This window comes from Onychostoma macrolepis, chromosome 19 (assembly GCF_012432095.1).
Source record: "Onychostoma macrolepis isolate SWU-2019 chromosome 19, ASM1243209v1, whole genome shotgun sequence".
Lineage (NCBI taxonomy): Eukaryota > Metazoa > Chordata > Actinopteri > Cypriniformes > Cyprinidae > Onychostoma > Onychostoma macrolepis.
In genome coordinates, this window is record NC_081173.1 from 6,297,079 (window position 1) to 6,321,356 (window position 24,278).

At 36.4% G+C, this 24,278-nt stretch overlaps 1 protein-coding gene across 2 annotated transcripts in view; it reads left to right on the forward strand.

Moving 5' to 3' along the window:
* Positions 1 to 1,012: 1,012 nt before the first annotated feature.
* The window catches only part of septin7a (septin 7a), a 46,321-nt gene continuing 23,055 nt past the window's right edge, over positions 1,013 to 24,278 (forward strand). For both annotated transcript variants that reach the window (XM_058754429.1, XM_058754430.1), the window contains exons 1-3: positions 1,013 to 1,045; positions 2,008 to 2,110; positions 12,911 to 13,017. In XM_058754429.1, coding sequence (XP_058610412.1) covers positions 1,028 to 1,045; positions 2,008 to 2,110; positions 12,911 to 13,017 — 228 coding nt within the window. In that variant the 5' untranslated portion in view covers positions 1,013 to 1,027. The remainder of the gene's footprint in view (positions 1,046 to 2,007; positions 2,111 to 12,910; positions 13,018 to 24,278) is intronic.

A 24,278-nucleotide genomic window follows, 5' to 3' on the forward strand; every position in this document is an offset into this window, starting at 1 on the left:
AGTATTGTTACACTGAAAGACTACATTTAAAGCTCTATTAAACTTTTATTGTTTTGATGCTTGAAAACACCCTTTTTTAGTCTTTGAGCCATTTGCTGTTGTTATGAAAATGTGATTGTCACTGAATAACTATATTTAGTATAAAGGTTGGTCTGTTCTGACTTTTGAAGACTATTATCCTATATAATGTAGTGCATGAGTCATTTGAGCTGATCTGACGCCCTTTTACTGTACATTGCTGCATACTTTTTGAATAATCATCGCAAACTTGTGTCTACCAAGCTGTCTACCGTGTTCCTCCAGGACGTTTGCTTTTTGTAGTGTTACCAGAATAACATGACGGTTTTGATAGTCAAATGACTTGGGGGTTATTATGTGCTGCAAACACAGATCCGTGCATTTGATGATTTGCTGTTTCAGCAGAAAGAAAATGCTATTCAGGCCAGGGAAGGCCTGGTTCCTTCAGTGAGATGATTTTTCAATTAAGTCAGTTTTACTGGCAGCCTGAGCACTGTGAAAGTCTAGCGCTAAAGCCCCATTTCTGGCCTTCCTGTAACTCTGTATGTTTAGAGAAGTGGTTTGGTCGTGCAGCATTGGAAAAACACTACAGGCTTAGTATTAGGACTAGAATAGACTGATATTTACAGAATCTTCCTCAGATGTGTTTCTTTCTTAAACTCAAGTAGCGTCCATATCTTATTGGCCATTTACACCTGTAGTAAGGTGACTATTTGAATGTGGTTTGAATGATCACGTCTGATTGGTTCACCTGAGATGGATGTTAATACCAGGTGTAAACATGGCCTTTGTCCTCATTGGTTTGATTGACAGACCAATGGTTTTGTGAGTTGCAGACCAGCAGTCACAGATGAAAACCTCTTAATGTACTTCAGCTGTTATCTTTCTTTGTCTCATTCTGTCTCTTTGTGTTTTATTTTGTGTATGTGGATGCCTCTCTCCCTGCCTGGTGGAATCTGATCATCTCTTCATCTATTCATCCATCGATCTGTGGAACAACTTGATCTGAATGCTCTCCAAAGTAGCAGTAAGTGTGCATAGTCATTTCAGACACCTCGACAAACTACAAATGGATATGTTGTTCAGCTCCCCAAAAGATCTCTAAAATCTAGAGCCTGTGTTGCTAATTAGCTCAAAATCTAGTATTAGATATTATAATTGGTGTTTTAAGGCTATTACAAACAGTTCAGAGTAAAGTGAAAAAATGGCAGATTAGCTGAATGAAAATGCAGATTCTATATGAAAATTGGTGTAGCTTATGGAATGCAAACTGTACAGAATAACAGCAGAATGCAACTTCACGTTTCTGAAATTAATCGGAGAACAATTCAATCAAATACAAGAGTACAGATTTAAGATTCACTTCCAGATTCGTCCTCAGCTGTTCACTGTCGCTTAGCAAAATGCCACCAAGTTGTAGTTTTATATAACAGCATCAGCAGCAGCTTTGGGCATGTGACCAAAAATGTGAATCCAGTTGGTTGGCTAGTTTTTTTTTCGCAATGCGAGGAGTTTTGAACTCCTCCGTAAAAAAAGTTTTATCATTTTCACAGAATTTGAATGTTTGTCAGTCTGAACAGATGCATTAATAGCTGTTTAATTAAATTAAAATCTAAACATTTGTCTTGCTGTGAAAAGGTCTTTAAGTTGGCAAATGGACCCAAGTCACTTCTAGAGTCCAGATTATCACAAAGACATAGGAGTGGACTCTTTGTTTTTGTTTTGTAAGCATGTACTGTCATATACATGTAAAAATGTAAAAATATACTTCTTAAATGATGTTTTGTCTTGAAAAAAGCCCATGCATTATTATAGCCATGTTTCTATGCTATTATCTGAGTGTCAAAACAATGTTTCTTAAGATTCATGAAGGTGTTAACAGTAACCGTGTGCAGTCGTGACAGATGGCCGCCTACGTGTTTCTCATTTGTAGTGTTTTGTCAGTCACGCCTGCTAAAGCCATTGACCGTGTTTGGTTTTGGTCTACAGCAACAGAAGAACCTTGAGGGCTACGTGGGATTCGCAAATCTCCCCAACCAAGTGTACAGAAAGTCTGTGAAGAGGGGCTTCGAATTCACTCTCATGGTCGTTGGTGAGTATCTTCTGTCCTGTTTATCCCACTGCTGGCCATTGAATTCCTCTCTTTACCTTAAATGAAAGCTCATGTGTCACTTGAGGGCACTGATAACTAAAGCCTGCAATGGTGTTTTTGCAATATCTAATATACCTTTTCTTTATTTTTAAAGTTGTGAGCTTTTTATAGACCATTAAAAGAAATAGTTCACCAAAAAAGAAACTAGTCATCATTTTATTCACCCAAAACCAGTATGACTTCTTCCATGGATCACACAATAAAATGTAATTGCTGGACAGTCCTCTTTCCCTTTCATTGCATAGAGCAGCATGAACAATCTGCTAAGTTTCTTCTTTTATGTTTCACAAAAGCAGGAAAGTATGGAAGCTTTTTTTCTGGTAATTGTGACTTTTTATTTCACAATTCTGCCCATTTTTCTCAGAATTGCATGATATAAACTTACAATTGCAAGTCACAGAGTCAAAATTGCATGATGTAAACACAATTGCAGTTACAAAATTAGAATTGTGAGAAAAAATCTGAATTGCGTGAAAATTGTGAGTTTATATCTTGCAATTCTAACATTATAGCTCACAATTGTCAGTTTATATTTTGCAATTCTGACTTGATAGCTCACAATTGTCAGTTTATATTGCGCAATTTTTGGAGAAAAGTCAGAATTACGAAATGTGAACTTGCAATTGCGAGAAAAAAAACTACTTCTTTTTTAATTCAGTGGCAGAAACAGGTTTCCATAGCACAGTCATATGGGTTGGAATGGCATCAAGCCAAATAAATTATGCCTGAATTGTAATTTTTGAGTAAACTGTCCCTTTAAAAACAAATTGTATTTCTTTTTGAGGTTTGTGACATACGGAAAAGAGCTTGAGTTAAACATTAATGAAAACGGGGTCAGAAATAGAGGGCTGTTGACCCAGCATGCAGCGCTATGTGGATTATATGCGCTCATGTGTCTAGCGGTATACGGTTTCACGCGGGCCGCTTCATGCCAGGTGCTGGCAGCTGTGCGCTGAAATGCATCAGTGATGGATTTCACATGGCAGAACAGAATGAGAGAGCAGGACTTGAAGAAATGAGCATTCAAAACAAATGTGCTTCCCATTCTCCCATGGACCTGGGGTTTTTCCCCTCTTTTGGAATGTGTGTGTGTGTGTGTGTGCGAGCGTGGCCTAGTGAGTGGGAAGTTTCCTGTAATCCCGTTCATTTAGCTTGGCCTGAGGACTCGTATCTACATCCACCTTCAGCTCTTCAGACTTCAAACACAACACAGCCTCAAACCGGCTCTGACGCCCACCTGGGGTCACCTCACAATCCAGAGCCAAAGCTGCGATTCTGACATGTCAGTATTTCAGAATTCCATCTCCATGGGATTTTGGGAGGAGTGCTGGAGAAACTACGCCCTGGAGTTTCTCCCCCTCTGCTGCACGCTGGGCAGGAAACAAGCTTTTAGATGGCAATTTGGTGTACAGCGTGTAATTAGAATCGCATAGTAATTGAAGAAGTGCAGTGCTGTCAAACACTTCCAGCTCTCTCTCTCTCTTTGGATGTTAAAGACCCAGATGTTGTTGTTTAAGAGCGTTCGTCTGTTCTCGGTGGGATGCACACTGGGCTTGTCTATGGTTTCAGACCTGTCTGATGACTGATAGTAGGATAGAGTCATGAGGCTGGTTAAAGTCAATATTTACCAGTGATTAACCAGCTTCTTGTAAGGCTTGGCCTTGATCTTGGCTGGTGTAGAGGCATTTAAGTCTGTTCTTCTTTCTTTTCCCTTTTTTAGATTTGTTTATTATCAGTGTTAAGGATTATTGGCTTTAAGCTTTACTTGCTGAAAAATGATGGTTTGTCTTCCACATTTAATGGTTTTTACAGTGGATGTACAGCAATGTACTAATAATCCTTAAATGTTTTGGATATCATTTCACATTTAGGTGTGATAGCCGTTTCTGTGTTTTTATTTTACAAACTTAAAACTTATTTTTAACTTAACATGTTTTAAAAAACACCAAATTGACTTTTATTGCACTCAATCAGTAAACAGGCTGCAATATTTGACATCTATTTGCATACTGAATTATGATTGGTCTTCTGTTATTCGTCTATTTGCGTACCAAACTATAATTGGTCTTCTGAAGTGCATACTGAACTGCAAACACTTTTTACAGTGTCTTTGTTATACGTTACATGTAGTTATTCTGGTAATAACAGTAATTATGCATAATTACGTACAAATAACCCTAAACCAATTACTCTATTCCTAATTAATAATTACACTGTTACATGATCACTTTAAAATAAAGTGTATTGTATGTGCTTCATGTGCAAAAAAAAGAAAAAGTGAAGTCTTTATTCATAAAATATCATCACTTCTGCATACTGTAGCTCTCTTAATTTAAATTTTTTGGTGAACTATACCTTTAAATTGTTCATTCTCATAGGCAGGTCTTCTTTCCTGCATCTGCTTTTATCCATGCCAGTGAAAGTTCTTTGGAAGTTCGTAGTAAACTCTGTCCCTCCCAGCGCAGTCCCGAGCTTTTCCTGCTTCCCAGTCCCCCCGCCCCCCTGCCCCTGTCATGCGATGGGGAGTTCCTCTGGAACAAACCCCCCTGGTTTACACAGCTGTGGGATATTTCCTTTAAAGGAAGCGAGCCGGACCCTCGCCGGTCCGCCTGTTGGGTTTTGGACTGAGCTGCTCCAGTGGCAGGACTCTCACCTCGCTCTGCTCCGGCTTTCCATAACACCCAGCGCCTCTTGTTTAGATTTCCCCCGATTGCAGTAGTTTGGACTTACTGTAGTGTTTGAGGAGTGTGTTCAGTAATGGTTAATGTTGTGAAAAACAGATGGTTAGATGGATGCATGTTGTGTGTTGTTTTTCATCTGCTCAGGGCAGGCCTGTAAGGATTTGACACAGCACAAACAGTGTTTCGTAATGCACAGAGATAGGGCGGGTTACAGATACCGCAGTTTTGCATTTTTGGGTGGCTGACAGGAAAGCCCTGATCTGTCATCATTCTTGAGGCAGAGTTCAATAAAGGACTCTGTAATTAGCTTTGGTGTTAAAATGGTAAGCCTTCTGCTCATAGTCACCTTTCTGTTCATCTATCAATGTCTCTTTCTTTTTCCTCAATGCTAAACTCAGCACACACACTCTGATATGCGTGGAGTGATTCAGAGCATAACTACTTAAAGGAAAAGTTCACCCAAAAATCTCATGTTGTTCCAAACCTGTATAGCTTTCTTCCTATATAAAACCAGAATTGACTTTTTTGCCAAATCTGTCCGTGGCAAGTAAACAGAGTAAACTGACCAACCATAAGCAGTATTTCACAATATTTACACTATTATTTAGCTGTTTTTTTTCTTGCATATTTGTAGACAACATAGATCTATTGTTTCAGTCACAAAAAGTGAAACCACACCTTTCATAATTGTGTTGTCTTGTGGTTCCTCATATTTTCATTTTAATGGCTTAATATTTCACATATGCTTCATTAGATAAGAAAAAAAGATTAAAATCATATACGGTATGTACTTGTAGTGGTCATTTTTAAGCTGAAAAGCCAAATTAAGTTTTCTTGATTAGTAGACACTGATTTGCACACATTATTATTAACATTCTTAACCTAAACCAGGTTTGTTCACACAGAGAACGAGAATATACAGTATAAAGATAACTATTAGCGTCCACGCCAACAGAAGATACAGTAATGTTCTATTTACTAAAAACATTTTTTGTTGTTTTCTTATAAAAGTTGGATGGATTCTGAGTGGCTATCAATATATATTTTTTTATTGTTAATTAGCTAAAAAACGTTCTGAAATGATTCCAACAATATTGTTAGGATTATAGCTGTAGTGTGTACCATTTTCTGTGATTGACTACATTGCTCAGTGCTTCAAAAACATGTTGTAAATGGAAACATTCGTCACTCTTGAGTCTTGACTGAGCGTATATGGGAATGTATGAAAGCAGCCTCCTATCAGCGAGTATCAGATCAATCCGCACCGGTACTATAGAAAGGTTGGTGTTATGTTTTTAAAATTTAAGTACCGACTTGATGCTGAATTACTGGTAATTATGACGCCACTTGTCCTTGGTGTAATTGATCATTAAGTACACACCCTCATGTCATCCCAAACCCTTCTTATTTTTGTTTTCTTTCCGCACAAAAAGTATTCTCGTAGCTTCATAAGATTACGGTTGAACCACTGATGTCATATGGACTATTTTAATGATGTCCTTACTACCTTTCTGGGCCTTGAACCTTTCAGTTGCATTGTTGTCAATGGAGAGTCAGAAAGCTCTCGGATTTCATAAAAAAATATCTTAATTTGTGTTCTGAAGATGAACGAAGGTCTTACGGGTTTGGAACAACATGAGGGTGAGTAATTAATAACAGAATTTTAATTTTTTGTGTGAACTATCCCTTTAAAGCCGTGGTCACTATTATTATTATTATTATTTTTTTCGGACACTGCAACTGCCATGATGACATCACACTCTGCTGAGTCTTTTTTAAAAACATAAATTCAACATATGACAACCATTCCAACATATAACAACTACCATCTATTTGCATACTGAATTATGATTGGTCTTTCTTACATTTGCATACCGAACTATAATTGGTCTTCTGAATTGCATACTAAATTTTAATTGGTTTGTGCCATAATCATATTTGCATACTGAATCGCGATTGGTCTTCTGTCCTACATAACTATAAATTCAAAATGCAAAATTATACAGTTGAGAAGATTCTTGACATTTGTTCATTTTGAATCTTGGGTGGAACTCCGAAGCAGCAGCAGAATATTCACATTGGTCCTTTCTATACAATGAAAGTGAACAGTAATGGATGCTGTGGAGCTGCAAAAAGGATAAAGAAGAACCATTAAAGCAGTTCATACAACTCATGGGTGCAGTTCTTGAAACTTGTTTGTGCTTGCACAAAATACAAAACAAGACAGACATGACGTTATCATTGCAGCAGCATTTTTATTTTTTGTATCGCATTATATCACTGTATGGATATAATCTACTTTGTGTTCCACTGTAGAAAAAAAATCATAAATTTTTGGAGTGACATTTATCCCTTTAAAGCATTCGTACTAAATGAGTTTCCTCAAACAGCTGCAAGTTACGAGACCATAAAAACTCCTGCAAGCTACGATTCCACAAGATCTTCTGCTTTTTATGTGAATTTCTTCCAGCAGGGAAATTCTTCACTCTGACAGGCCTGTATTCAGTATCATATGTCTCCCAGCAGTAACTCCACCATCGTGGCTGTTTTTCTGGTCTCTCCGCTGCGCTGGTTTCACTCCAGAGAACGGCAGAAGTGCATCCCAGTGCCTGCTTCGCTCCTCCACTCGCTGCCTGCTTTTGTTGTTTGCCTAATTCATAATGACATTTTAAAGAAGACCGTATTTCACTTGCTGTTTTCACAAGACCACTGGCCTGTTTCAAAAACCACATTCAGCAAGCAAAATAAATCCTGTAGGGCTTTTCTTCATTCTGCTCAATGATAGCAATTGCTTTTGCATCTCTCCAGGCAATAAGTGGAAGACGTTTCTGTTGCGATGGTGAGGTCACTGTTGTTCTGCCCTTCTGGAAACAGTTAGGATTTGAAAGAAGCTTTTCTTTGTTTGAAGGTTCTCTCCCGTGTTTTACGTGCTGTGGAAGTGGCGCAGGGTTGGGCACTTGTTAAAGGTCAGCAGAGAAGCCCAGCGTTGCTCTGTGCCAACATGCACCCAGTTTCCTTCACACTGTCCTCTTTGTTTCCAAGCCTTACAGGAACCACGTTGCCATGCATCCAGCTGATGAATAGCTCTCGGATGCTTGAGGGAATTGTTCTGTGAAAAAGTCACTTGTTGTTGGAGACTTATGCATTGTGGTGAAGAAGCGTGTGGAAATCAAATGTCAGCAATATATTTGTTTAACAGAGTGGATAAGTTACCTTTTTTAGCACATTAAGAAAATTTTGGGTCTTCAGTAAAGGTAGTCGACACAGTGCTGGTGGTGTAGATGCTAAGGTGGTTTTGGGGTTGCTAAGGCATTTCAAGGTAAATGCTAAATATTCAGAAGAAATATTCATATATTTTAAGTTTGTGCACATAAGATTGGTCTGCTGATTTGTCCAGTTTTCCAATCACATGATCTGTTGAGGAAAAGTCACAATATTTTTTTTGTAAATTAAGGAATTTATATGGGTAATATAAATATGGTTCCTTGTTGGATTAAAAAATTTTTTTTTTTTTTTTTAATGCGCATTTTTAAGATTTTATGCACATCTTGGCATTTTCATCCAGCATGTATTTATTTAGTTTTTAATGTGATAACTCAAAATTACTATTAGCCACTATTTTCAACATTGATAATAATCAGAAAGGTTTCTTGAGCAGCAAATCAGCATGTTAGACTGATTTCTGAAGGATCATGTGACACTGAAGACTGGAGTAATTATGTTTCAAATTCAGCTTTGATCACAGGAATAAATTATAAACTGTGCTGGACGACTTGCATTCTAAAGTTGAGCACTTAGAGTCAAGGGTTAAAGGTTAAGTATGACCAGTTGTGAAATTGATGCTTGTCTTGGCAAACTAATAAAGTTTATAATGTCTTGTGAACATCATCTTTGTCTTGGTTCTCGGCAAGCCCTCTGGTTCTTCTCCTGGTTTGTACTTTATCATATAGTCTGAGTTTCAGACTGTTTAGATTTCCCTCCATCTATCCAGCTAAATAGTTGTATTCTCTTGTGGTTAATGGAATTCCACAAATTTCTGATGCCGTTTGCATTTTCCCAGACTCCTCGCAGGCAGGGAACGACCCCATATAAGTTAATGTCAGAGTTGATCACATTATGTCACTCCTCCAGACTGGTTTCCTGTTTTTAGAGTTAAGTTGAAAAACTGCAGCATCTCAGGCTTTCCAAGTGTTGAATTTGGTAGATTTGTAATGCTGGGCCTTATAGGGGCCTATGATTTCAGTGAAACGTGGACAGAATAATTGAATCCAGTAAAATTGTTGTATAATTAGCCACAATTAACCAATCAAAAGTAGGGCTGTTTATAATCAAACCTCTGTTTTGCAGCACTTATATTGACTTAAAGCTGCAGTCCGTAAGTTTTGCTTCTTTGTCGCCATCAATGTTTGAAAACCTGGAATTGCAAGCTGCTTGCGGAATTATCTCACTTGCGTGGGTTTTGAGTTGGCATGGCTTCAGCGCGGATGAATCTAATGTTTTGAGGTGAATGTGTGGCTGTCAGTCACCGCACCGGTGTGAATGTTTACTGCACATCGCAATCACAGATTCTAGCCTATGTCTTGGAATATATGACCCAAATAAGAATTTTCACTGTATATTGCCATCTGAACAAGTAAGTAACAAGTCTGCCACATTTGTTCTGACCAACTGAGGAAAAAATCATTACCAAAAATCGCGCTACCAGGGGTGATTTAATCTAAAGATCAGTTAGCTCATATCACATCAAACCGTGCAAAGTATTATTATTGTTATACTTTATTCTCAAATTATTAATGTTAACAACATCAGCATTGCGTGATTGAGTATAGTGTGTTTTAGCTTGTAGATTTCAATTTCTGTACAGTCTAATATCTAATTGTCATGCCATTCGAATTTCATATTAAGAAATTCTTTTAACTAGGGCTGCAACGATTAGTCGACATTATAAAAAAATTGTTTTTGTTGTCGAGTAGTCGTTTGATCTCATATGACTTAATGTAAGAGCCTGCAATGCTGTGGTTTGACCAGTGTGGCGCTGTAGTGCAAGACTGTAGTTCAGCCCTCCTAGATACAATTCAAGAGAAGACACACACAGCACTTCAGAGAAAATGCATCCGAGCTTGAGTGGCGTTTGGATGAATATGTAAATATATATTGCGCACTTTCCTCTCAGTAACGAAATAAACACAACAAAAACTGACAGTAGTGTGAAAGCAGCAGTTAAAAATGCATCTGATTACAACGATGTGGATGTTTGCATGAGCTCTGCTTTTCAGTAATGTAACATTACTCCAGTAAAGTCAGGTCACATCATGTTTATTTATATAGTACTTTATGCAATAGATAGTCTTAGTCTTAGTCTTAATTCAAGCAGCTTTATGGAATTAAAAACCAGAGTCAGGGTCGCTTTCAGTTAGAATTACAACTTGATTTTCTGTTATAAAGCTGCTCTCCTGTGTGGAGCTAGCTAATGATAAAATATTTGTATTAGTGGGGAAAAAAAATAATAATTTCATTAAAGTGACAGATTGGTTTACAGAGATCAAAGCTTGATCTAGCTAAGGACTGTTTTGGTTATCATAACCCTATAAGGTATTTTAAGACATTATGTTGTGAATAAAATAGTTTATCCAAAGTGTCTTATCACTTACCTTTATTTTGTGTCTTATCTATATGACTTACAAAAGGAGATGTTAGGCAGAATGTGCAAGATGTGTCATTCAGTTACTTTTTCATGTAGCTAATTAAATGTTGAGAGAGTGTCTCTGTCTGTCATCTCATTTTGTGTGAAGTATTGTTCATTCTTAGTTCATGTTAACTAATGAACCTTATTGTAAAGTGTTACCAATTAATTGTATAATAATTGTAATTACATAATATGCTTTTCTAAAGCTGAAGTGACCTTTATTTATGTTAGAATATGTATAACTTAATATTTTAACTAATTGCAAAAGCTGAATAATCAATCATTGAAATAATCGACGATTAGTTGATTAATCGTTCTAATAATTGTTGGATTAATCGATTATCAAAATAATCGTTCGTTGCAGCCCTACTTTTAACCCAAAAAGCAAATTATTCTCTCTTCGAACTGGTTTTCTTTAAAATACAAATCTTGTGTAATCCCAGGCTATCTGTAAACAGAAGCACATTTAAAACTGAAATATAATTTAATTTCATTCACATGCGTTTCATAAACGCATAATCCTTTCTGGATTACAATCCACCATCAAAATGATACATTTAATTATTCTAGCTGCTGTGAGAAATGGCTATAAATGATCCGTCACCTGCAGGATCCTCACATACGATAGCATACTAGCCGGGACAACTTCTTTATGTGTTCAGACGTGACGTAATGACGCAGTGCCATGCTCAAATTTCCCACGAAAACCTACCCTTACCACTCAAGTTAGATAACATTATTATAAGCTAACCGTTGTGAATCAGGCTAAAGTAAGGCGGTAGTTTTGAACACTGGCTGGTTATGTACTTGCTCAAATATTGATTTGTTACGGACTGCAGCTTTAATTTGGTTTAATGTAAAGGGATTTTTTTTTTTTTTTTACATTTTAAAAGATTATTTAGTTGTTAAAGTTTTATGAATTCATTTGATTACCACAATTTTTTTATAAAATCCAGAAGAATTAAAGCAGATATTGGAGATGGGGAAAAAAGGCCCGAAAAATGAAAATTACCCCATGATTTACTCGCCCTCAAGCCATCCTAGGTGTATATGACGTTCTAATTTCAAATGAATACAATCAGTGTTATATTAAAAAAATGTCCTGGCTCTTCAAGCTTTATAATGGCAGTGAATTATAAATTCACAGAATTATAAATTCTGTGGTTGAGACTTTGAAGCTCAAAAAAGTGCATCCATCTATCATAAAAAGTTGCTCCACATGGCTCTGGGAGTTAATAAAGGACTTCTGAAGTGAATCGATGCATTTGTGTAAAAAAAAAAAATCCATATATAAAACTTTTTTTAACCGTAATCTCTAGCCTCCGCTAACTGTGGTACAAGCGTTCACAAGAGAGTGGTGTTGGACATCTTGAAAGTGACGTGACGTGATGTGACCCATACTCGGAATTCGTGCTCTGCATTTAACCCATCCAAAGTGCGCACACACAGCAATGAACACGCACACCGTGAGCACACACCAGGAGTAGTGGGCAGCCATTTATGCTGCGGCGCCCGGGGAGCAGTTGGGGGTTCGGTGCCTTGCTCAAGGGCACCACCAGTTGTGGTATTGAGGGTGGAGAGAGCGCTGTATATTTACTCCCCCACCAACAATTCCTGCTGGCCCGAGACTCGAACTCACAACCTTTGGATTACGAGTCCGACTTCCCATTTGCTAGTCTCAGGAAAACCAAGTTTTGTTTACAGCAGAGGAAAACCTTTTGGTTTATATAGAAATCATCCGACATGTTTCTTTACAAATCTTAGTTTTGTACTTCTAATTTGTGACCAGAGTTTTGTTTTGCTCTCTCCTCTGCGCTTTGCGTTTGTCACTAATTACCGGAGCTTACGCTATGCTGACGTCCTACGTCATCCGCTGAACGCCACTCTCTCGCGAGCGCATATCTCTCGACACCCATTCACTGCCATTATAAAGCTAGAAGAGCCAGCACATTTTTTAATATAACTTTGATTGTATGCGTAAGAAAGCCATATACACCTAGGATGGCTTGATGGTGAGTAAATCATGAGGTAGTTTTCACTTTTGGGTGAACTGTCCCTTTAAAACTTGCACTATTAAAATGGAATTCAGAAAATATTAAAATGGGAAACACAAAATTTGGTTGGGAAATTAAATAAAACAGAATCTGGGAAAAAATAAAACCCATTTCATTGGACCTTAGCAGGCACCACAAGTTACCCAAAATGTTTAATGAACAGACAGGCAAGTGGAGTCAGTGTGAATGATGGCTGTTCAGATTTTGTGGAAATATTAAGACTCAAATTCGAGACAGTCATTGTTCACCATCCAACAGAAGTGATGAGTGAGTCACGTCCTGAAATCTCTGACGTAACCTTTCATTCTCTGTCCTGCAGGAGAATCAGGTTTGGGGAAGTCTACACTCATCAACTCCCTGTTCCTGACAGACTTGTATTCTCCAGAGTATCCCGGACCCTCTCACAGAATCAAGAAAACCGTTCAGGTAAGATCAGGCTGGATCTTTTCCTGCCTTTACCATAAGATCACTACTCTGACATCACTCTGATTCCCTCTGCAAAAACCCAGTAGGGTTTTCATTGGTTTTAGGATTAGTGTAGAAAATAAGCTCTGTGACTAACGAAAGTTTGATTCGTACACAGAGGAACACAACTTTATGGATTTTGATGCCTAAATACAATCACCAGAAGTAAAAAGCTAAAAGTAGGCTATAAACGAAGTACACCACGGTCACATGACTTCAGCATCACTACAATTAAGCTTCAGACAAGTCTTTCATTCTTTAAAAAGATTTTCCCTGATAATGAGGCTGTGAAAGCAACCAGTGAGTAGATGAGTTTAGGCATTTAACCAAAAACGCATTAAAAAAAAGCCATTAACCTCAGGAGGATAGAACTGAAAGTGCTAAAATGCAACTGGTTTATGGGTTTTGACCTCCAAAAGTACGTCATTCCTGCAGCACTCTGTGTTTCTCGCAGCTGGATCACATATGCTTCAGTCTGTCTTCTGTAGGGTCCAATCTCTTGCCAAATCAGCAGTATTCTGGCATCGGCTTAAATATCAGACTTTTTCTTAGTAGCTCATGGTAAAGATGGCTTCCCATTTCTCTGTGACGTGGCCTGCAGCTGTGAATCAAATGAGCATTAGAACTGGATTTGACAGGCGATGTCGATCACTGTCAAGCACAGGTGTGGCCCATCATCCCTCACTGGCTTTTGTGGTATGCGGTTCGTCAGCTATTGTAAAGAATGCAGTGATCGCAGCACCACGCTGAAACACACATTTGAGGTGTTTTTGCGGTCACTAAGACATGATCCAGGTCTTAGGGGTTGTGTGGACCACTTTCATGAGGTACTTTCTTATCTTAGACACTGTAGATTGGTACAGCTGTGTGAAACGCCGTACAAAAGCTATCTTGATTGAGATGAGTGTGATACATTACATAACTGTGCAATCATATGACTGTCATGGACAGAGATGTGTTTGCACATGATGTACTGAAATCCTTTGCAATCCAACAGAAATCAGTTCATCTAGTTTTAGATGTTTAGGCAGCTAACGGTCTCAAATGCCTTGGGGATAAACGAAGGCTGCACGATTTGAGGAAAAAGCCTAATTTTTTTTTTTTTTTTTTTTTTTTAAATGTAATTAGAAAAAATACTCCAGGCTTGTTGTGCTTTTTTTGTAAGGCTACACAATTTGGCCACAATTTTGTGGTTATATATCTATATGGCCATAAAAATAAAATAAATATTAAGAAATAAAATAAGGAGTTACTTTTGTAATATTTCACTGTAAAATAAATAAAACATCATTTATAATACTGTGTATATATGCACAATTTGACCACTATTTTGTTGTCATATATCAATATGGCTGTAAAATCAATCAAAAAGAAATTACTATTGTAAACTTATTAATTAATATACAAGAATATCTAATAATAATTTAATAATAGTAACAATAATAATGTTATTTTACATTACAACTAAAATGACCATATCTATAGGGGTGAAGAAACACTACATACATGTTATATATATTTAATATTTTTTTTTATTTAATAATCACAGTAAGCCATATTGAAGTTTTGGTTTTATTTCAATTAATCATGCAGCCTTTGGCTAAACACAGTGATCTCTAATCGTAATGCTTCTGTTGAGCTTGATAATGTCTGTGCTGATAGATCTGATCTTTCATTTGGTATTTTAGTAAAAGCAGGTCAGTTTTGATATCGTGTTGCCCTTGTCTCATATCAGGTGAAGGATCAGATTTATGTGTGGATTAATCTCAGAGAAACATGATTTTCAGTGATGAGATGCCCTGGTCACTGCGGCCACACATCTGATGAGCTGAACATACCAACTGAATAACATGATGAATAACAATAGATGTAAACAGCGAGATGCAACTGTTGTTAATTACTGTCACACATCAGTGCATCTGCCATATTGGAAAGGTCAAAATCTGCCCATAAACGCATACAAATGAATTGACAGTCTGTTATTAACACGCATTATCTGAATTCTCTAACTAACACCCACTTATAAAAGTGGTAACCATGGCAACCATCTTACGGTCTGATCACTGAATGTGCAGATTGATGCCGCTCTGAAGATAAAACAATAACTACAATACATAACAGAAATCATTTGCATCCTTTAAACTGGCAATAAAACGTTTACTAAGCCGCATCGCTTCAATCCCACTATACATTTACCCAACTATTATCAAAAGTATTTCTAAATAAATACAACAAAACATTTTCTTGTGACCTTACGTGAAGTATTATGATAAAACGCATTATGAAGAAGAATTGGACCTGTTCTGCAGCTGTATTAGAGCTAACATTAGCATCATGCTACATAAAACAGTTTATGAGATTAATAGTACACTTTTACTCAGAACTCACTTCAAACCACCATCTAGTGTTTGTAATAACTTCCTTTTGCGATCACATGTGGAATTTGGTCGTTTACTGTTGTTAAAATATGCTATTTATAGCCTTTTATATCGCTGCACAAATTAGCATTTCAGACGTACACATTCATTTAAAAAAAATCACATACAGACCATATCTATCATAATCGTGTGTTTATTATCTTATATAATCTATAGTGTCTGTTGTCCTGTTTATTTCTGCTGTGTAAAAGCCTTAACATGTGTTCTGCTGAAACTCACGTTGTTTGTGATGTTACCGCCTCTCCGTTCTTAAGTTGTCAGGGATACATTCCAAGTATAATACACACTAGTAAAAGGATCTTTTAATTTTTATTTGTCTATATACACTTTGGGCGGCTGTGGCACGTTATAAAAGTAGCCCAAAAAACCGCAACCCACGGCTCTGTAATTTTTCCCGCGACTGTATTTTCAAAGTAGCCCACTTGTGCCGATACCCTGGCAACACTGGTGCTGTCCCCTCATCACACAATGATAGATGACCTTCCGCTCTGCGATGACTGGAAGAAGTTGTGGTCAAACCTTATCAAACGATTAATCTGCGTTAAAAAAATATTAACGCGTACATTTTTTTTTTATTAATCGCATGCGTTAACGCGTTAACATTGACACCCCTATAAAATTTGAGTGAGTATTCATATCTCTGCTGTTAACCGTGTGAAATGAGTTTACGTGCTGATGAAATACCAGTGTAAGAATCTGAAGCCTCTGCTGTCAGATCAGTCTGATCGTATCTCTGGTCTCTGTTCTGTCCTGAACAGTTACAATGAACGTGTGTGTGTGGTTGTTGCCTCAGAGAATTCTGGGAAGTGAGTCAGAGAATCAGAATGCTACAATGTGATGTGTGCCTGAGGAGGAGGAAGAGAAGCTTCATCGCTGACGTTTCTCACAGTGTTGCGTCAGTCTTGTCAAAATGAAGAGCTCAGAATCTGTGTTTGTGTGTGTATGTGTAATGGCTGTGATTATGATACGGGGCATGGCACACGCTAACCACCCAATCTGTGGTCTGGCACCAGTGTCCTGACTATTTTAGGCCTGTGTGTGTAGGGAAGTGCTCATTGAGAGTAGTTATGTCGTTTATGTAAAGTGTTGGCAGTGCTCTAACTGGATATGTGTGCCATTGAAACCTGAATCTGTTGTGACAGGTTAAAAGAGGAGTGTGAGTTTGTCTGTTCAATCCCTCAATACAGCAATTTGTCTGTTTGTATTAAACTCAAGTAGTCTGTTAATACTGCTAATCGTCAGTGAGTGAACATGTCTTTGGCAGCACTTGGAATGAAATACTAGTACTAAATGAAGCAGTACAGACTTGTGCGGTCAGATATATGAGTGTGCTCAGAGCTGAGGCTTCGGCAGAGAAGCGATCTGTCCAGACCATCATGAACCGAGAGTCCTCACTGATATCAGACTCTGAGGAGACATGTTCGAAGGAGCAGTGAAGCTTGATCATCTCTCTTTGAGTCTGACTCCTGTGGTCAGTTGTCTCAGATCTCAGAAGTTTGTCTTTATACCAAGCACATGACCATTACATTTAAAATAAGTATTATACCATCCACATTTAATTTCTTAATACATGTCTTTGGTCTTATTGTGACTCATCAGTGCATGTGATGCTAAAGAATATCTTTAAAATGTAGTAATTTTTCTAGAAACTTTGCTGTTGATATAACCAAGACTTGCATTCAGTTTTCCCCTCACTCTCTTGTAATATGTGCATACATTTTGAAGCATTATGGCAGTGTTATTAAAGTTTTGTTTTATTATATACATTTATTTTTATGTTTTCAATGTTTTTATTTTTTTATTCTATTATTATTATTTTTATTTATTTTTTTGTTGGTGGTGTTTTTTTCAACTTTCCAGAGTTTTCAGTTTTTATTTTATTTTTTATTTTATTTTTGTTAATATATTTTAATTAATTAATTAATTAATTTGTTTATTTCTTTATTTAGGCTGCTAAAGTTAAGTGATCTACAGTTGGCATGAAATGAAAATGCATGTTATTAAACTTATTGCAGCAATTCATCCTTTTTTTTTTTTAATCAAATTATAATGCCTGTCACCTCAATCTCACATTCATTGGCCTCAAATCCAATCAACAACTGATGCATAGAACCAAGTCCCTCTCTTACCTGTCTTTTTTTTTTATTATTTTAAATGTACTTTTTTTGTTGTTTATTTATAATTTTTCTATACACAGTTATACTCGAATGCATGTCTAAACCACACGTTTTACTTTATGAATAACTTAATTAGGGCTAGTGCTGATGATGCTCTGAAGTTGCTTGGTTCCAGCTGCCGTTTCTGACAACAAAACATCTTCTAGTTGCTCGAGATGTCTAACCAGACCATCTCACCTCCTCAGCGGCCTGCATCAGGTCAGGTGAGAAGACGACAGCCCACGCCAGCTGCTTTGTGGCTGAGCAACTACTGTCACTTTTTCCATCAAAACAGGAAGTACAAAGATCAATCAAAAGCAGCAGTTTGGTTTTTCTACTCCACCTGTAGTTCACTCACAGGTGGAATTTCAGATGGTTATAAAGCCAATCAAGATGTTCTCATGGTTTATACACATTTGCTGAGTGATTACACTGGTGTGGTGTAATTATCAGGATGATATCATTGATGTGGAATTGTTTGGTAATACCGAAGATACGGGATGGGTTATCACACCCCCTCATTACCTCAGATCATTCTTTCTGCATTTGTTGTTCCAGCACCATTGAAGCAACTGCCTGAAACAACAGCCTGAAATGATGATAAAACAACAGGTTATCATCGGACAAAATCACAACACGTGTGTCAAACAAAAACACTGAGATGTGTCATTAATATCCTAACGAATAATACACCAAACTAGTTCAAACTGACCTATCCCTATTGATTATTACAATAAACAGATGTAGCTGAAAAAATAAATAAATATGTGTGTGTGTGTGTGTGTGTATATATATATATATATATATATATATATATATATATATATATATATATATATATATATATATATATATATATATATATATATATATATATATATATATATATATATATATATATATATATATTAGGGGTGGAACGGTACACAGATTTCACGGTTCGGTACATACCTTGGTTCGGGGGTCACGGCTCGATACGATTTTGGTACAACAGGGGAAAAAACAAATCTATGCTCTGTTTCTTTTCAATTATTTTGAACAGACAGTAGTGCAAATTACAATTTTTTTTTTTTTTTTAGATGTGAAAATACTAAATATTATTACATTTTGTTATTTTTATATATATATATATATATATATATATATATATATATATATATATATATATATATATATATATATATATATATATATATATATATATATATATATATAATCTGCAGTGCATATATACATACAAGGAATAAATTCTTGAAATATAATTGATTTAGTTTACAGATAAACAAGGGGGGAAAACAGTGCGACACGTAACGTAGCCTATATATGCTGAGTTTCAGTTCATTTTTGTGACACGCTTAATTTGTTCACAGAAAGGAAACATCAGCGGATTCAGCACGCGCGCCTCTGTGTCACCGTTGGAACGTGACTGAAGTACAACGCCTATCATTTATATAATAAATAATAGTTTAGCATTCAAATACGTTACATCGCAAATATGGAAATATTATGGAATATTTGGATTTGTGCCGAATGAGAGAGGTAGGATACACGAGCACAAAGCTCCATTTCGCAAACAGTTGAGTGCGCAAGCCGATTAGTTGGTGCAACCCCTAATATGTATACTGTATGTATGTATATATAATTTTTTTTTTTTTTTGCCAAACTTTTCTTAACGTTTGGACTTTTTCTTTTTAGTTTTAAGAAATTACACAGTTCTGGTTCCAGTTTCACTTAACAATTTTGGATCCTTATCTATTTAGTAATTTTTAAAAGGAGAAAATGGATGATTTTGGACCCCCTTAATTTTAGATGTCAGCAATTAACTACAAATTAGAACTAAACAGATTTATCTGTTTACATGTAACTTTGCATTTAGTTGTTTCCCTGTATGTAAAACTGCATATACACATGAAAAGGTGTGTTTGCACAGACATTTAATCTCAAGAAACAATCACATACATGCTAATTTTTCGAGTCATGTGCTAAGTCACAGTTTTGATAATTGAAAGTTTTATTTTTGATATTTCTGTTTGGAAAGGCCTGAAAGTCATGAAAATGAGTTAACCATAATGTATAGATTTATTTGGTGCATTTTTTTTCTCTAGCTTTTCTTTAATGGTTCATAAGCTAGTGCAATCTATATACATCTGTATCATCAAGATTTTTTATCTAGTGATCTAAACGCCTGGACATTTTAGTTTTGGTTTTAGTTTTTTAGGGCTAAAAGTCAAGCAAAAGTTAATAAAGCCCAAGTTTGGCATGAAATTATATTTCACCCATGTCTATTTTCTAAATTCATGCTGTTGGTCTTATTGTGAACGATTCATCCATAACTTCATTGTTTTTTTTTTTAACACAACAAACAGGTGTAGTTTAACAACACCGTGCTTGTTTACTAGTGATGTTTACAAAGGAAATTTGAGCAGATGTTTCTGAACAATGGTGATTTTAAGAAATTTCACAGTTCTGGTTCCAATTTCACCAATTCTGCTTGCTTTTAGTAGTTTTAAGAAAGAGAAAATTGATAACTTTGGAATTCTAAATTTCAAATGTCAAAAATGACAATGAATTAGAAATAAATCAATCAATTTCTTAAAGAAAAAACAAAAACAGATTTATTATATATTATTTATGTATTATAATTAGCAGCTTTGCAGTCTTTATCTCAACCCACACTTTGGGTTTAGTTTTTATTCCCTTATGTCATGTGCCACGTCAGTAATATACACATGAAGAAGAGGTGTCTTTGCAAAGACTTTTAATCTCAAGAAACAATCACATGCTCGCTAGTTGTTTGTTAAGTCACATGCACATTCTGAAATATTGCTGATTATTTATTTATTGCATTGCTGTTTGGAAATCATCATGTAACATTGTGAATATTTAGAACTAGTACCTTTCATTTTTTTCATTTGTCCGTAATGGTTCATCAGGTGTGCAATCTATATAAAATGATTGAGAGTCTTTATCTAAACAGCTGGAAAAGTGGTACTTGTGCAGTTTTGAAGGTATATTTTTAGGTCTAGCTGCTTTCTGGAGCTGCTGTCTCGGGTGTTGTTCAAGGCTGGCAGGTCTGCAGACGGGTGACACTCACAGGGGAGATAAAAAGCACACACAGGAAGTCTTATGAGGAAGTACATTTGACTGTGCTAGTCTTGCGGTTTTTTGGCAAAGGCAGGTTATGACAAGGTGAATATCAATTTATATTCTTTTTCCCTTTCCAAACATTGTCACAGTCTCGTGAATAAACGGTTGAGGTCTTCACAAAAGGATCATTAAAACAGCAGCTCATGCTTGAATAGACATCCCAGCACCAGAGTTTCTCTGTCAGACGTTCCTCAGTGTCAAACCCAGCCAAATGTTTTTCAGTTGTTGCCTGCAACGCGTGTCTCTTCACTTATCTATATGCGGAGGAATCGGAGGGCTGGAGAGGAAACGCTGTCTTTCTGGTTTCTCAGCATAGCTGGATAACAGCGCTGCTCCATCATCTACATGTCACTGCATGCTTCCATATCATATAGGACCCGTTTCACTCCATGATCAACACTTTCAAATTCATTACAACCAATCCTACATATTACCAAAATGTTGCGTCTACAGGCTGAGCACAGGAATGTGAGCGATCCTTTCTAAAGGGTGTGGAAGGAAAGTGAGAATAGAGCAGATTGAATTTCCTGAAGCTCAACTGGACCCGTCTGTCTGAAAGTCTCAGTGGTCAACAAATGCCAAACTGCATTGCAGCAAAGCTTTTGGTCACCCTTTTGTTCAAACTAGCTTGAACCAAATTCAAGACCACAGCTTGCCTTGGTTACTTCAGTGCCTATGTTTACGTGAGCCTTAGTGCTCTTTTTTGTTCTATTGATTAGATATAACATGTTTTGTTTAGCTGTTCACATTATTTTTTAAATGTGGCCAATATCAGTTGAGTGTGAACTGATTGAGGACTAGTATGTGCAAAAAACATAATAAATAGGCACACAGCATGCTGTTATATGGAAGTAAAGATGAAGGCCACTGAAGGCAACTTTACTGATTCATTGTGGTTTGTGCTATTCACAGTTATTTAAAAAAAAAAAAAAATGATGATTTTTAAAAAAATATCTTTTGAATTTCTTTCAAAGATTCAATGCTATGAACTTCACTCTTTACAAAAATGAAGCTGCTTCATGATGCCATAAAAGAACCTTTTAGTCTAAATGGTTCCATAAAGAACCTTTAACATCTGAAGAACCTTTCTGTTTCACAAAGTGTGGCGAAAGAATGTTCTTCAGATTATAAAAGGTAAGAAAGAGATGGTTCTTTAAAGAACCTTTGACTAAATGGTTCTTTATGGAACCAAAAATGGTTCTTCTATGGCATCGCTTATTGTTTTTCGATGTGAACATGTAGCATTTGATTATTGTTAATTTAGCATATCTTTCGTTGGACCTCAGCACTACTTCCACACAATTAAAGTGCATTAAGTACAAAATTAGTTGGTCCAATTTTAGTAGTATACCAAAAGTACAATTGCAGGGTATTTTTATTCTGCACATAAATATGTAAATGTATTTATAGCATACTTGGCACAAAATAAATGTATTTCAGATACATTTTAATTGTTTTTTTTTTTTCACTAGGATGTGCTTGTTTTTTCGCACCATACACTCCACTCTAAAAACATGGCACTCAAGTTAAAATTTGTCAAAACTGCATCTTGAAACCTCTTTTTTCCACCCTCAGTAAAAAATGAAACTGAAGAGACAGAACAACAACAACAGACGGTGTGAGAGGGTTATGAGTTATCCACAACTTTAGTTTAAAAGAGTACAAAGACATTTTTATTACAACTCCTGGAGAAAACACTGGACAAACATGAAGCTTTCTAGAGTGCATGTGTCGACCACCTGCTTTCACATACACCTCAAGTGGACTGTACTCTGATAGCTTATGCCTCGTTTCCACTCACTGCAGAATGCTGATTGGTTGACTAGAATCGTCACTTGTGCGTGATACAAGGGGATAAAGCTTCTCCTTCACTCGTTCCGCTCTGCTGTCCATGAGTGTTGGGCTTATTTACATCAGTGCGCGCAAACACAAAAAAAAAAACTGTTATTGTCATGAAATGTAGTTTTAAGAGTTTTTCAGTCGAGAATATAGTTGTTTAAAACTGAAATCTGCGGTTTATTTATAAAGAGAGCGCCTATTTTAACATTTATTTTGCCGATTTCGGAGCTCCATGCGATCACCGGGTGCTCAGCGCTTGTGTATCCGCCTAGAGCAGCCTTAGCTCGGCTAGTCCTTACGACATTTGCCGCTGGCTCTGATGTCTCTGTAGTGATTAATAGGGCTGCAACAAACGTTTATTTTGATAATCGATTTAATCCAACGATTATTGGAATGATTAATCGACTAATCGTCTATTATTTCAATGATTGATTATTCAGCTTTTGCAATTAATTAAAATATTAAGTTATACATATTCTAACATAAATAAAGGTCACTTCAGCTTTAGAAAAGCATATTATGTAATTACAATTATTATACAATTAATTGGTAACACTTTGCAATAAGGTTCATTAGTTAATGAACTAAGAATGAACAATACCTCTACAGCATTTGCTAATCTTAGTTAATGTTAATTTCAATGTAAAATCACAAGTTGTGGTTTTTTAACATTGGTAAATGCACTGCACTAACATGAACAATGAACAACTGCATTTTTATTAACTTTTTATTAATTTTGTAATAAATGCATTGGTCATTGTTCATTCATGTTAATTAATTAATGTTAACAAATGATACCTTATTGTAAAGTGTTACCAATTCATTATACAAATAGATCAGGGATGGGCAACTTTTGTCCTGGAGGGCTGTTGTCCTGCAGAGTTTAGCTCCAACCCTAATCAAACACACCTGCCTGTAGCTTTCTAGTGATCTTGAAGACATTGATTAGCTTCTTCAGGTGTGTTTGATTAGGGTTGGAGCTAAACTCTGCAGGACCTTCCAGGACTGAAGTTGCCCATCCCTGAAATAGATGTATTTGGCACACAAAATGAGATGACAGACAGAGACACTCTCTCACCATTTAATTTGCTACATGAAAAAGTAACTGAATGACACATCTTGCACATTCTGCCTAACATCTCCTTTTGTAAGTCATATAGATAAGACACAAAATAAAGGTAAGTGATAAGACACTTTGGATAAACTATTTTATTCACAACATAATGTCTTAAAATACCTTATAGGGTTATGATAACCAAAACAGTCCTTAGCTAGATCAAGCTTGGATCTCTGTAAACCAAACTGTCACTTTATTTAAATTATTTTTTCCCACTAATACAAATATTTTATCATTAGCTAGCTCCACACAGGAGAGCAGCTTTATAACAGAAAATCAAGTTGTAATTCTAACTGAAAGCGACACTGACTCTGGTTTTTAATTCCATAAAGCTGCTTGAATTAAGACTAAGACTAAGACTATCTATTGCATAAAGTACTATATAAATAAACATGATGTGACCTGACTTTACTGGAGTAATGTTACATTACTGAAAAGCAGAGCTCATGCAAACATCCACATCGTTGTAATCAGATGCATTTTTAACTGCTGCTTTCACACTACTGTCAGTTTTTGTTGTGTTTA